This window comes from Schistocerca americana, chromosome 3 (genome assembly GCF_021461395.2).
Source record: "Schistocerca americana isolate TAMUIC-IGC-003095 chromosome 3, iqSchAmer2.1, whole genome shotgun sequence".
In the NCBI taxonomy this organism is placed as follows: domain Eukaryota; kingdom Metazoa; phylum Arthropoda; class Insecta; order Orthoptera; family Acrididae; genus Schistocerca; species Schistocerca americana.
In genome coordinates, this window is record NC_060121.1 from 427,678,045 (window position 1) to 427,693,645 (window position 15,601).

General features: G+C 41.6%; 1 protein-coding gene across 1 annotated transcript in view; it reads right to left on the reverse strand.

The window, feature by feature from the left end:
• LOC124606137 (carcinine transporter-like) overlaps nucleotides 1-15,601 on the reverse strand; it is a 146,672-nt gene that overhangs the window by 72,250 nt on the left and 58,821 nt on the right. The window contains exon 5 of the mRNA XM_047138102.1: nucleotides 9,408-9,576. Coding sequence (XP_046994058.1) covers nucleotides 9,408-9,576 — 169 coding nt within the window. The remainder of the gene's footprint in view (nucleotides 1-9,407; nucleotides 9,577-15,601) is intronic.

The following is a 15,601-nucleotide window of genomic DNA, read 5'->3' on the forward strand; positions in this document are numbered from 1 at the left end:
CCAAGAGTGAATACTAAGAGTGGACGACCAAGAACGACGTGCTCGGATTGGAAAGGGTGAAAGACTGAAATGTAGCCTTTCGGTCCTACTGTTCAATCTGTACATCGAAGAAGCAATCACGGATAAAACAAAGCTTCAAGAATGGAATTAAAATTCAAGGTGAATGGATATCAATGATAGGATTAGCTGATGACATTGCTATCCTGAGTGAAAGTGAAGAAGAATTAAGTGGATCTGGTGAATGTCACGAACAGTCTAATAAGTACAGAATATGGATTGAGAATAAACCGAAGAAAGATGAAAGTAGTGAGAAGTAGCCGAAATGACATCAGGATTGATGGTCACGAAGTAGATGAAGTTAAAGAATTCTGCAACCTAGGCAGCAAAATAAACAATGACGGACAGAGCAAGGAGGACATCAAAAGCAGACTAGCGCTGGAAAAAGTGCATTCCTGGCCAAGAGAAGTCTGCTAGTATCAAACATAGTCCTTAATTTGAAGAAGAAATTTCTGAGAACGTACAATTGGAGCATTGCATCGTATGGTAGTGAAGCATGGTTTGTGGGAAAACCGCAAGGGAAAGAATTGAAGCATTTGAGTTGCGGTGCTACAGAAGAAAATTACGTGGCTCGCTAAGGTGCATAGAAATTGAAACCACATATTCGAAGAGATTTCCACATTTGGGGCACACTCTCCAGCATGACAATACTACAGGTGCGCTGTGACATCTGCAAGGGGTTCACTGTTATCGACAATCCTCCATACAGTCCCTACTCGGCTCCATCTGATTTTTGTATAAAGAACAAAAATGTAGGACATTAACAAAGTAGCTTCTTTAAAAAAGTACTTCAGAGTTTTCACATAAAAAATTCGGAGCCATAACTTTCCAGCATACCCTCGTTTCTAGTCACTAACTCTACGGTCAGTCCTCGTATTGGGTTTCGTTTCTCTGGAATACCGCAGTCCACTAGGCCCTTAAGCAAACTCCAGTTTCTCTCATGTTTGCTTTTAATCCCAGTTGTCCACTAGGCAACTTGTAGAATATTAAGTCTCCTCCCGCACCGTATCAGTGCGTTGCGCATCCGGGAAAAATGGAGGATGGCCAGAGCCAATTTTAAATCCACCCATGTTATCACCCTAGCGGTACCAACGCTTTTTACATAATGTGTACTACCAAGGAGCAGGGAGGGGGTTGTACGTCTGCCCAATACAAACAAAATTTAAAAAAAAAAAAAACAATTTCGTTAGTTGTTGTTACCTTTGATTAGTAATATACTTTTCAGGTCGGTACTGAAGTGTAATAGGAGTCCAGAAGATGAAAATTTTAGTACAGTCCCAGTGAAATGAAATGTCGTGTGGCTAGGGCCTCCCGTCGGGTAGACCGTTCGCCTGGTGCAGGTCTTTCGAGTTGACGCCACTTCGGCGACCTGCGCGTCGATGGGGATGAAATGATGATGATGATTAGGACAACACAACACCCAGTCCCTGAGCGGAGAAAATCTCCGACCCAGCCCGGAATCGAACCCGGGACCTTAGGATTGACATTCCGTCACGGTGACCGTTCAGCTACCGGGACCGGACACAGTCCTAGTAATACCAATGCATTTTTCTTAACGAGTAGCATCAAGGGTCTGTAATTTATGACCACCATACTAGTAATACCAATGCATTTTTCTTAACGAGTACTATCAAGGGTCTGTATTTTATGACCACCATACAATAATTTTTAATATAAAATTCTTTAATTGTCGCTGACTTTTATTCGCGACTTTTCTTTGTGTGAGAAGGTTCCTGAACCTGAAAATATGAATATGACATTTGTTGTGAAAAGCTACATTCACTACTAAGACTTACGTTTCTAGTTAAGTTTTCCTTCAAAATTTAAAACATTTATGGAATCTGGTACAAGAATTCATTAAAAACAATAAATGTATATTTTTCTAAATTTTAAAATATAATGTTCCTGACTATAAAGGCGGACATAAAATACCATCACACTCTTCCTCCTCCACCCCCCCCCCCCTCCCCCCACACGTACACATCCCTTGTTGGAATTGTGAGATTTAAGCAGAGAAGTCGGCCAGCCTCAATGAATCACGAGACTAAGATGTGGATTCGTAACTTTTATCCTGCTGGTAGGGCTGCAAACAGAATTATGACCACGTTGTTAACCCAATTTAGGGGGAATGTGAAGGCCATAATATTTGTTACTCAAGTGGCCGTCCCACTCGGGGATCCCAAAGCTCAGAGAATACTACGAGTCTATCTCCCTCAAACCAAGACCTGTTCAGCACAACGAATAATTATTATTTTTATCAGTATTACTAATGTAAATGTAATCGGGAAGGGCAGTAACGCCATTTGCATTAATTGATATCTTGCTTGTTATCGTAACCAAGTCTTAAAACGGGATGTTTGGTATCTGTTTAACATAGCGTAAGGGCTTTGTTATTCTTGTGTTTAAGCATTAATCCGTTCCCGCCCTCCACCCCCCCGGCCTTTCTCACATCCATCCACCGCCCCCTCCCGCCTATTTCCCGCGGCCCACCGACTTTAAACTGCCCGCTGTACTGCTCCTCTCCAATTGGGAAGAGGGCGCTGCCCGTTCCTTGAGGAACAGACAGCGGTGCTCTGGTAACAGAAGGGGTATGTCTCTGGCCGAAGCAACAACACCTTGGAGGTGGAGGGCTCTCTTCGGCTGGACGGAGCAAGTAGTATCGAGGCAGCGGACGGGTGTGGGGTGATGTGACTCTGCACTTGGACGGTATGCAAAAGGCTTGCGCGCCATTACTGGCCCTGACAGTGTTTTCAATCTGTTGCTTATGAATTTCTTTGATGGTTCTATGGAGTGACTGATACTAGACGTCATTCGCACAGTGGTGTTGTGATTGTTTTCGACCTTTTTATATCATGTATTGTGGCGTTTATTCAATAATCTTAGAGCTGCCAGTTAATACTATGTCCAACCCAAGCGTCGTCTATCTTAAAATTTGACAGACATTATTGAAGACCTCAATACCGAGTTCCAAATTAGTTTTAAACTCTTTGAATTTGTAAAGTGTTAAAGCTCTGTTAGCGACGTTTGTCTTGAACATACAAACGTCTAATGGTTAACCAAATACGCTCGTTAACAACCGAACCCAGACTTCTACTCCACATCCTAACTAGTTGCCCTCTTAAGTATTGGTAAATATTTGTATAACCCCACAGAACTACCGCGGTTTGAAAATAAGACATCTTTTGACCAGGATATCCCACTTGCCCCCCCATGAACCATGGACCTTGCCGTTGGTGGGGAGGCTTGCGTGCCTCAGCGATACAGATAGCCGTACCGTAGGTGCAACCACAACGGAGGGGTATCTGTTGAGAGGCCAGACAAACGTTTGGTTCCTGAAGAGGGGCAGCAGCCTTTTCAGTAGTTGCAAGGGCAACAGTCTGGATGATTGACTGATCTGGCCTTGTAACAATAACCAAAACGGCCTTGCTGTGCTGGTACTGCGAACGGCTGAAAGCAAGGGGAAACTACAGCCGTAATTTTTCCCGAGGGCATGCAGCTTTACTGTATGGTTAAATGATGATGGCGTCCTCTTGGGTAAAATATTCCGGAGGTAAAATAGTCCCCCATTCGGATCTCCGGGCGGGGACTACTCAAGAGGATGTCGTTATCAGGAGAAAGAAAACTGGTGTTCTACGGATCGGAGCGTGGAATGTCAGATCCCTTAATCGGGCAGGTAGGTTAGAAAATTTAAAAAGGGAAATGGATAGGTTGAAGTTAGATATAGTGGGAATTAGTGAAGTTCGGTGGCAGGAGGAACAAGACTTCTGGTCAGGTGACTACAGGGTTATAAACACAAAATCAAATAGGGGAAATGCAGGAGTAGGTTTAATAATGAATAGGAAAATAGGAATGCGGGTAAGCTACTACAAACAGCATAGTGAACGCATTATTGTGGCCAAGATAGATACGAAGCCCACACCTACTACAGTAGTACAAGTTTATATGCCAACTAGCTCTGCAGATGACGAAGAAATTGAAGAAATGTATGATGAAATAAAAGAAATTATTCAGATTGTGAAGGGAGACGAAAATTTAATAGTCATGGGTGACTGGAATTCGAGTGTAGGAAAAGGGAGAGAAGGAAACATAGTAGGTGAATATGGATTGGGGGACAGAAATGAGAGAGGAAGCCGCCTGGTAGAATTTTGCACAGAGCACAACATAATCATAACTAACACTTGGTTTAAGAATCATGAAAGAAGGTTGTATACATGGAAGAACCCTGGAGATACTAAAAGGTATCAGATAGATTATATAATGGTAAGACAGAGATTTAGGAACCAGGTTTTAAATTGTAAGACATTTCCAGGGGCAGATGTGGACTCTGACCACAATCTATTGGTTATGACCTGTAGATTAAAACTGAAGAAACTGCAAAAAGCTGGGAATTTAAGGAGATGGGACCTGGATAAACTAAAAGAACCAGAGGTTGTACAGAGATTCAGGGAGAGCATAAGGGAGCAATTGACAGGAATGGGGGAAATAAATACAGTAGAAGAAGAATGGGTAGCTTTGAGGGATGAAGTAGTGAAGGCAGCAGAGGATCAAGTAGGTAAAAAGACGAGGGCTAGTAGAAATCCTTGGGTAACAGAAGAAATATTGAATTTAATTGATGAAAGGAGAAAATATAAAAATGCAGTAAGTGAAACAGGCAAAAAGGAATACAAACGTCTCAAAAATGAGATCGACAGGAAGTGCAAAATGGCTAAGCAGGGATGGCTAGATGACAAATGTAAGGATGTAGAGGCCTATCTCACTAGGGGTAAGATAGATACCGCCTACAGGAAAATTAAAGAGACCTTTGGAGATAAGAGAACGACTTGTATGAATATCAAGAGCTCAGATGGAAACCCAGTGCTAAGCAAAGAAGGGAAAGCAGAAAGGTGGAAGGAGTATATAGAGGGTCTATACAAGGGCGATGTACTTGAGGACAATATTATGGAAATGGAAGAGGATGTAGATGAAGATGAAATGGGAGATACGATACTGCGTGAAGAGTTTGACAGAGCACTGAAAGACCTGAGTCGAAACAAGGCCCCCGGAGTAGACAATATTCCATTGGAACTACTGACAGCCGTGGGAGAGCCAGTCCTGACAAAACTCTACCATCTGGTGAGCAAGATGTATGAAACAGGCGAAATACCCTCAGACTTCAAGAAGAATATAATAATTCCAATCCCAAAGAAAGCAGGTGTTGACAGATGTGAAAATTACCGAACTATCAGCTTAATAAGTCACAGCTGCAAAATACTAACACGAATTCTTTACAGACGAATGGAAAAACTAGTAGAAGCCAACCTCGGGGAAGATCAGTTTGGATTCCGTAGAAACACTGGAACACGTGAGGCAATACTGACCTTACGACTTATCTTAGAAGAAAGATTAAGGAAAGGCAAACCTACGTTTCTAGCATTTGTAGACTTAGAGAAAGCTTTTGACAATGTTGACTGGAATACTCTCTTTCAAATTCTAAAGGTGGCAGGGGTAAAATACAGGGAGCGAAAGGCTATTTACAATTTGTACAGAAACCAGATGGCAGTTATAAGAGTCGAGGGACATGAAAGGGAAGCAGTGGTTGGGAAGGGAGTAAGACAGGGTTGTAGCCTCTCCCCGATGTTGTTCAATCTGTATATTGAGCAAGCAGTAAAGGAAACAAAAGAAAAATTCGGAGTAGGTATTAAAGTCCATGGAGAAGAAATAAAAACTTTGAGGTTCGCCGATGACATTGTAATTCTGTCAGAGACAGCAAAGGACTTGGAAGAGCAGTTGAATGGAATGGACAGTGTCTTGAAAGGAGGATATAAGATGAACATCAACAAAAGCAAAACAAGGATAATGGAATGTAGTCTAATTAAGTCGGGTGATGCTGAGGGAATTAGATTAGGAAATGAGGCACTTAAAGTAGTAAAGGAGTTTTGCTATTTGGGGAGCAAAATAACTGATGATGGTCGAAGTAGAGAGGATATAAAATGTAGACTGGCAATGGCAAGGAAAGCGTTTCTGAAGAAGAGAAATTTGTTAACATCCAGTATTGATTTAAGTGTCAGGAAGTCATTTCTGAAAGTATTCGTATGGAGTGTAGCCATGTATGGAAGTGAAACATGGACGATAAACAGTTTAGACAAGAAGAGAATAGAAGCTTTCGAAATGTGGTGCTACAGAAGGATGCTGAAGATTAGATGGGTAGATCATGTAACTAATGAGGAAGTATTGAATAGGATTGGGGAGAAGAGAAGTTTGTGGCACAACTTGACCAGAAGAAGGGATCGGTTGGTAGGGCATGTTCTGAGGCATCAAGGGATCACCAATTTAGTATTGGAGGGCAGCGTGGAGGGTAAAAATCGTAGAGGGAGACCACGAGATGAATACACTAAGCAGATTCAGAAGGATGTAGGTTGCAGTAGGTACTGGGAGATGAAAAAGCTTGCACAGGATAGAGTAGCATGGAGAGCTGCATCAAACCAGTCTCAGGACTGAAGACCACAACAACAACAACAACAACATCCCACTTGCGACCTGTTAGTCAACTCATTATAACCTCCTTGCTTCGTCTGTCATATGGCAGTCAGTTACGTTTATTGCCAATCTCATTTCTGCTACTCGTCATTCCTTTCCTCTTTGTTCTGTTTTCACTGGGAACAGCTATGTCATTAGTGAATCTTATCACTGACAACTTCTCATTCTGAATATTAATCACAAATTACTAAATACAGACACTAACGTTTTTCTCTTCAAGTAATATGGACTATTATTGGTTTGATGCCTACCAAAATACAGTGAAGTTGTTGTTGTTGTTGTGGTCTTCAGTCCTGAGACTGGTTTGATGCAGCTCTCCATGCTACTCTATCCTGTGCAAGCTTTTTCATCTCCCAGTACCTACTGCAACCTACATCCTTCTGAATCTGCTTAGTGTATTCATCTCGTGGTCTCCCTCTACGATTTTTACCCTCCACGCTGCCCTCCAATACTAAATTGGTGATCCCTTGATGCCTCAGAACATGCCCTACCAACCGATCCCTTCTTCTGGTCAAGTTGTGCCACAAACTTCTCTTCTCCCCAATCCTATTCAATACTTCCTCATTAGTTACATGATCTACCCATCTAATCTTCAGCATCCTTCTGTAGCACCACATTTCGAAAGCTTCTATTCTCTTCTTGTCTAAACTGTTTATCGTCCATGTTTCACTTCCATACATGGCTACACTCCATACGAATACTTTCAGAAATGACTTCCTGACACTTAAATCAATACTGGATGTTAACAAATTTCTCTTCTTCAGAAACGCTTTCCTTGCCATTGCCAGTCTACATTTTATATCCTCTCTACTTCGACCATCATCAGTTATTTTGCTCCCCAAATAGCAAAACTCCTTTACTACTTTAAGTGCCTCATTTCCTAATCTAATTCCCTCAGCATCACCCGACTTAATTAGACTACATTCCATTATCCTTGTTTTGCTTTTGTTGATGTTCATCTTATATCCTCCTTTCAAGACACTGTCCATTCCATTCAACTGCTCTTCCAAGTCCTTTGCTGTCTCTGACAGAATTACAATGTCATCGGCGAACCTCAAAGTTTTTATTTCTTCTCCATGGACTTTAATACCTACTCCGAATTTTTCTTTTGTTTCCTTTACTGCTTGCTCAATATACAGATTGAACAACATCGGGGAGAGGCTACAACCCTGTCTTACTCCCTTCCCAACCACTGCTTCCCTTTCATGTCCCTCGACTCTTATAACTGCCATCTGGTTTCTGTACAAATTGTAAATAGCCTTTCGCTCCCTGTATTTTACCCCTGCCACCTTTAGAATTTGAAAGAGAGTATTCCAGTCAACATTGTCAAAAGCTTTCTCTAAGTCTACAAATGCTAGAAACGTAGGTTTGCCTTTCCTTAATCTTTCTTCTAAGATAAGTCGTAAGGTCAGTATTGCCTCACGTGTTCCAGTGTTTCTACGGAATCCAAACTGATCTTCCCCGAGGTTGGCTTCTACTAGTTTTTCCATTCGTCTGTAAAGAATTCGTGTTAGTATTTTGCAGCTGTGACTTATTAAGCTGATAGTTCGGTAATTTTCACATCTGTCAACACCTGCTTTCTTTGGGATTGGAATTATTATATTCTTCTTGAAGTCTGAGGGTATTTCGCCTGTTTCATACATCTTGCTCACCAGATGGTAGAGTTTTGTCAGGACTGGCTCTCCCACGGCCGTCAGTAGTTCCAATGGAATATTGTCTACTCCGGGGGCCTTGTTTCGACTCAGGTCTTTCAGTGCTCTGTCAAACTCTTCACGCAGATTCGTATCTCCCATTTCATCTTCATCTACATCCTCTTCCATTTCCATAATATTGTCCTCAAGTACATCGCCCTTGTATAGACCCTCTATATACTCCTTCCACCTTTCTGCTTTCCCTTCTTTGCTTAGCACTGGGTTTCCATCTGAGCTCTTGATATTCATACAAGTCGTTCTCTTATCTCCAAAGGTCTCTTTAATTTTCCTGTAGGCGGTATCTATCTTACCCCTAGTGAGATAGGCCTCTACATCCTTACATTTGTCCTCTAGCCATCCCTGCTTAGCCATTTTGCACTTCCTGTCGATCTCATTTTTGAGTGAAGTATCGGAAGTTAATAAGTACGCATTAGTAAATTAGGCTGTTATGAAAGACAAAATTTTCTTCGGTCTTTGTGGGCATTTCTCTATTATCGAATAACATTGAAACTATTTGGAAAGTATTTAATGTCAGAAAATTAATTTTCATTTCTACTTTACAGCTGAACAAGGGGTATTTCTAGTTAATCACTTTAAGTACACTCTGCAGTTTCTAAAGGGTGGAGCAAATAAAAGTGGCCCGGAGAACAGGGTTCCAGGTTACAAAGAAACACAGCAGAGGAATAGAAATACTAACCTGACTATAGCAGGTGCTGAAAGTGATCACCATTCAGTTCTTTTCACTTCTGTGCCCTGGTCAACAAGTTCCTCGAGGCAGATTGAAGCTGGACGGCTGGAATTGCTGTAGTCTCAGCCGAAATGTTTTGCTGCTGTTCTTGAAGATTATGAGGGTTGGTGGGAAACACCTTAGACTTGAGGGCTTCCCTCACAAAGTAATCGCACACTGACAGATCAGGTGACCCGGGTTTCCAGCTAGGGCCGCAACCAGTCTGACCTCGGCTAACAACTCTGTCACGCCTGAAGATTGTGTAAAAATGTTCTAGCGTTCGGTCGGCTGTATGGGCATTTGCTCCATCCTAAGTAACTGTAGGTCTTTTCCTCCTCCGTTAATGCTGCCACAAATCGTTTCCACTCGTCCGGACCACTTTTATTTGTCCCACCCTGTATATCTGATATACTTGCCTTTGAAGCAGTAGTGGAATAAAACAAGGGACAGACGCAACCAGAGTGAAGTGCACCCAGTTCTTGAGTAACCAAGCCAATAACGATATGGCAATTATACCAAGGCAGTAAGACATGAAGGACACAAAATTGACGAAAGAACGGCGTTTGATACTGGCCAACTCGACTCCTGTAAATAAAATTAAAGAACAAAGTTTAGAATGTAATTCATTTGGTAGCCCACATGATTAAACTATCCACTGATTATCTCGAAAATTTTCACTGATTATCTCGTATTCTTACATGAAACGCAGGTGAGACATGACATAAAAAATAAAAACCTGAAAGTAATATTGCCTTGTTGTAAAGGGGCAATCAAATCAAAAGAGCGATGCAAAAGAAACTGTATAGTATTTCAAAAGTAATCGCCATAACTGTTAATGCATTTATCCCACTCTGAGACAGGACGGTCAAAGTCTTCATGGAAAAATATTTGTGGTTGCCTGTTGAACATGATTGTATCCAAGTGGGTGCCAACTAGCCCCAAAGAAATCATCCAAAGGTCGACAAGCTTGTTCCAATACACTTAAAAAGTTTCGCTGGGAAGCCCTCACACATTCTCTATACAATCACAGTCTCTCCCCATGCGATTTACATATTTTTTTGAGTTCCGAAGAAAGACATTCGTTGATTTGCTTCGTTCGAAAACATGCCCGTCTGGGTACAATCATGGTGTCGTAGGTAATCGTAAAAATTGTATTGAGGAAGGCATTGACCGTCATATTTAACAGTAGGATAATCGTTTTAACTGTTATGGTGGTTACGTTTGAAATAATAAACGGTCTATTTATTTTTTTCCATGAGTCTCATTTTCATTTCACTTTCTTTCGACTGCCCTGTATACCGAGGTGCCAGAGGTCATGGGCTAGCTATTTGGAAAGTATACAGATGGCGGTAGTATCGCGTACATAAAGTATAAAAGGACAGTGCACTGGTTGAGCTGTCATTTATACTGAGGTGATTCATGTGAAAAGGTTTCCAATGTGATTATAGCCGCACGATGGGAATTGACAGACTTTGAACGTGGAACAGAAATCGTTAGGAGTTTCAATGTTCCAAGATTAACAGTGACAAAAGTATGCCGAGAATACCAAATTTCAGGCATTACCTCTCACCATGGACAACGCAGTGGGTGACGGCCTTCACGTAACGACCGAGAGCAGCGGCGTTTGCGTAGAGTTTTCGGTGCTAACAGACAAGCTACTCTGAGTGAAATAACCGCAAAAATCAATGTGGGACGAACGACGAACGTATACATTCGGACACTACGGTGAAAAGTGACGCTGGTGGGATATGGCAGCAGACGGCCGACACTAGTGCCTTTTGCCAGCAGTACGACATCGCTGGCTGTGCCTCTCCTGGGTTCGTGATCATATTAGTTGGACTCTAGATGACAGGAAAACAGTCGGCTGGTCAGATGAGTCACAATTTCTGTTAGTAAGAGCTGATGGCGGGGTCGACTGTGGCCCAGACCCCATGAAGCCATGGATCCAGGTTGTCAACAAGCCTTTGTGTAAGCTGCTTGTGTCTCCGTAATGGTGTGGGCTGTGTTTACGTGGAGTGGACTGGGTTCTCTGGTCCAACTGAATCTGCAAACGGATACTTTCGGTTACTTGGAGACCATTTGCAGCCATTATGGACTTAATTCCCAAACAACGATGTCATGTCACCGAGCCGCAATTGTTCCCTATTGGTTTGAAGAACGTTCTGGACAATTCGAGCAAGTGATTTGGCCACCCTGATCGCCCGGCATGAATCACACCGAACATTTATGGGATATAATCTAGAGGGCAGTTCGTACACAACGTCCAGCACTGGTAACACTTTCGCAGTTCTGGACGGCTATAGAGGCAGCATGACTTAATAATTCTGGGGCGGACTTCCAACGACTTCTTGTCTCCATCGCACGTCGAAATGCTGCACTACGCCGGGCGAAAGGAGGTCCGACACGATATTAGGAGGCATCCCATGACTTTTGTCACCTTGTAGGGAAGCAGCCTACTCACGCCTTATAAAATTGTCATCAGTCTTTCCATTTTGTGCCAGCCTAGTCCGCTGTAACTAGCTCAGACGTCATAAATGTTGCGCAATACTTTAAAAATCAAGTAAATTACCTGAAACGTTTCTAGCGTGTCAGGAGTAATACTAAATCAATATGTGTTGAATATCAGTTCAATAACTTTAACCAGTTTCGAAATTTGGACGTTTTTCTGTAAAAAATCATTGGCGCAACAGAAAAGAGCTAGAGACTTAAAAATTTATATTTAGATTCCTTTTTCATAATAATTTAATAGAAACAGTACTTTGGATCTCACAAATTAAAATTTTAGTGGAAATCCATGATTTTCTGGTTTTTGTCTTAAAAATTAAGGAAGCAAGGTAGATTAAGTAGGCTAATAAATAAGGCTAGGATGTTTAAATTTAAGTAGAAGGGAAATCCGCTATAATTATAAAGATGTGAGAAGTTTCAATTGAATAACTATAAAACTATAGCGATAGCGTATCTCCAAAGGGCAAGTTCAGAGCTCGTCTACTGCGTGTAGTATAATTAAATTAATTCTCTCGCCCAAAATATTTTACTTAGCCATTACCTGTGTGCTGATTGCACATTTAAATTGAGAGCTTCACCGGCCATCATCAAAGGAAGCGATGATTTATTCAATAACTTAAAGTGGTGCATTACTAGCCCAGCGGCTAGTTGGGAGAGCCGATTTGATCAGGCGTTCCCTTAGCCGTCCGCACCGCGGCTTTGTATATAAGAACGCTGCGCGAGGAAAGAAGGCCCCAGTTCTCTCCAGACGCTGAAATCACACCATCTGTGTCGGGAGTCGCGTCGCGTCGATATCATTGCTATAAACAGCCTCGGTTGCCGTATTAAGTTACTCGGGTTACGCGTAACCATGAAATCATTTTCAAGTGAAGTGTTAATTCTGGGATGACTTTAACGATCTATCTCCAGTTTGCGTATGTCGTATTTTCACTTGCCGTCGCGGGACAAACATTCTACCATTATTTAGCGTGGCGTTTGATGAACATTAACATCAAATTATGGCGAGCATTCACTTAAAGCTTTAATTTGAACAGTTATAGTTGCATCAGCGCATTAGACTCTGAACTGGTCTGGTAGTTGGATTGTGTGGATTCGTTTTTTTCATCTGTGACTTTCAGAATATAGCGATCGTTTTTGATTATGAATCCCAGACAATCTCCTAATTTCTCAGAGCTATAAGCTGTAGCTATAAGTGTATTTCTCATATGAAGTGGGCACTAGGAATTCTAATTACAGGCTTCACGTTTTGCTAATCACTTTCTGGTTGCCAAAATTGTAGTTAGAGAGCCAGTGTTGAGAACGGCAAAAGACAGCATAAATAATAGGAACATTTAAATATAAAACAATTAATTCCACCCGCCGCCCCACATATGCTTAATCGGCCGGGAAATGTTTCTACCTTACAAACCAAACATTAAATAGTAAACAGCAAAATTTCCACTAGCTGCCCCACATATGGTGCATCGGCCGGGAAAAACAAACAAAACATTATTTCAAATAAACACCCGCCGCCCCACAACCGCAGTGTAGAATAACTTGCAAACACACAACCTAAAAGAACACTGAATTATTACAGACTACTACATTTTCTGTTACCTCAAAATTGTTTATAGGCTTGATAAAAGACAGTAATTAAGATAAGTAAGCGCAATGAATAATACGATATGAGAGAAAAAAATTTTTAGACTGGTTTTAAATAGATGTGTGTGAGCATAATGCTGATCTAGGTACATGATTGGACAACCTTTTCCACTCCTTTCTTTGGGTTATCAGTTTTCTGAGTGGTTTGAAGTGACAGCCACAACGTCCTCTTCCGCGTCAACTTCTTCATTTTAGGGTAGTACTTGCACCCTTGCACCAAAAGTTCTTTGTTGTTTGTTGGATATATTCCAATCTCTGGCTTGCACTATACCTTTTAACGCCTACACCTCTCTCTTGTTTAATGGATGTTATTCCCTGAAGTCTTAGCACAAGTCCTTCAATTCTCTCCTTTCTTTCTTTCCAGTGATCCTTACTTTACTTTTCTCGCCGATTCTGCGGAGAACATCTACTTTTCTTACCTTGTTCGATATCTTTAAGTAACACCACAACTTACACGCTTCGACTCTCTTCTTTTCTAATTTTTCCATAATCCATGACTGACTTCCACACAATACTGCGATTACAATCGTGACCATTGATGCCCTATGTGCTATCCTCACCATCGCATTTGCTTCGTTTCTTTTCCGATCATATTTCTTCTGTAAGTATTCATTACATGTGTGGGATACTTTTGGAAGAATAACTGAACGTGATATACGTGAAAGACAAGAAATAGTATACAAATCAATGAAACACCTAAGCAAAAAAAGAGAGAGCTGTATATATGAATGTAATAGAAAAATTTGACTGGGTTACGCATTATTTAGGGCTACGGCACAGTTCTGAAACCACAGAAGCATTTACTAAAGAACAGCTGCTCATAATAGATTGTATAGGGATGATGAAGTTAAAAACAGTTCTAAAAACATAAAAAACCGGAAATCATTAAGAATGGAATGAATACTGACCTTATTAAACACGGAGGAATTATCTTAGAACAGAGAATGCTATGCCTCTTTAAACTATGCTGGGAAAAATATGACATATTGGAGGAATAGAAAATACCAAAGGTCACTTCAACATGTACAGACCGGAAAAGGGGCGTTACTGCTAAATAAAAGGGTATATATGGGGTGGACAAAAACATGGAAGCACAGAAAGCACAACACATTACCATGACTAATTCGGTGTAGGAAAACAGTTGCAATTCAAAACTGCCACTAGAAATGGATAAATACAGCTCTTGTTCGGTTTTCAAGGGACTTTTATACCATTCTTCACTCAAAACTGTGCAAATAACAGGTAACGAATGTAGGTAGCTATCACGCCTTGTCTGTTCAAACTAGACCACAAAGGCCTTGTCGTCTTTAAACAAAGCATCACTATTGGTGAACAAGTATTGTGGCATGGGATGGACCTGATGATCCAAGTCGGTCGCGTAACCCTTGGCATAAAAGGGCCTTGCACAGTAACTAGGAGGCCCTTGGAATACTGCGACGTGGCTGCCCAAACCATCACCGAACGTCCCTCCCCCCACCCCACACCCCCACCCACACCACACACACCGCCATTTTTCATCCTCGGGACGTAAACTGGTCTGGAAGTTGGAAACAGAAGCGAGAATCATCCGACCAAATGGCATTCTTTCATTACTCCATAGGCCGGTTTCTAGGGCTTCGGCACAACTTTTTCCATTTGTAGGAGTCTTCATCACTAATGATAGGTTTTTGAATTCCATTTCGCCCTGCAATTCCCGTCTGATGGACTCCCTTCATGTTCTTTCGGCGCTGGCAGGGTTCACGAGTTGGACAGACATTTCTGCAGTGACTTATGTAGCATTCGTCCTCTTTTTCGTCAAAATACTTTTCGATGACCATTCGTCATGATCACTCAGAACACTTATACTTTTCGATGACCATCCGTCATGATCACTCAGAACACTCTTTAATCCGCGTTATGATATAGTGCATGACGTCAAACTCTACCTACGTTAGAGAAGCACCCACCATACAATTTGCCCACGTTCGATTTTACGTAGCTCCGACATAAGGCACTCACAACTAACAGAAAACTGCTCTTACTAAACATTTTTCGAAGGTGACTATCAACAGCCGTCAAGTAATGTCTAAAATGCATGTTTGACCATGAGCTGCTTTTATTTTAAACCCAAATATCGACCGGTTTCAGTCAAAGACCTTTTTCACGGATTAGTGTTAAAACAGTTTAAGCCACAACAAAACATCTGTCATTACTCAAATGGTTCAAATGGCTCTGAGCACTATGGGACTTAAAATCTGAGATCATCAGTCATCTAGAACTTAGAATTACTTAAACCTAACTAACCTAAAGACATCACACACATCCACGCCAGAGGCAGGATTCGAACCTACGACAGTAGTGGCCACGCGGTTCCAGACTGTAGCGCCTAGAACAGCTCGGCCAAACCGGCCGGCTGTGTTATTGTGGCTTGAACTGTTTTAACCCTAATCTGAGAAGATAGTCTGTGACTGAAACCGGTCGATAT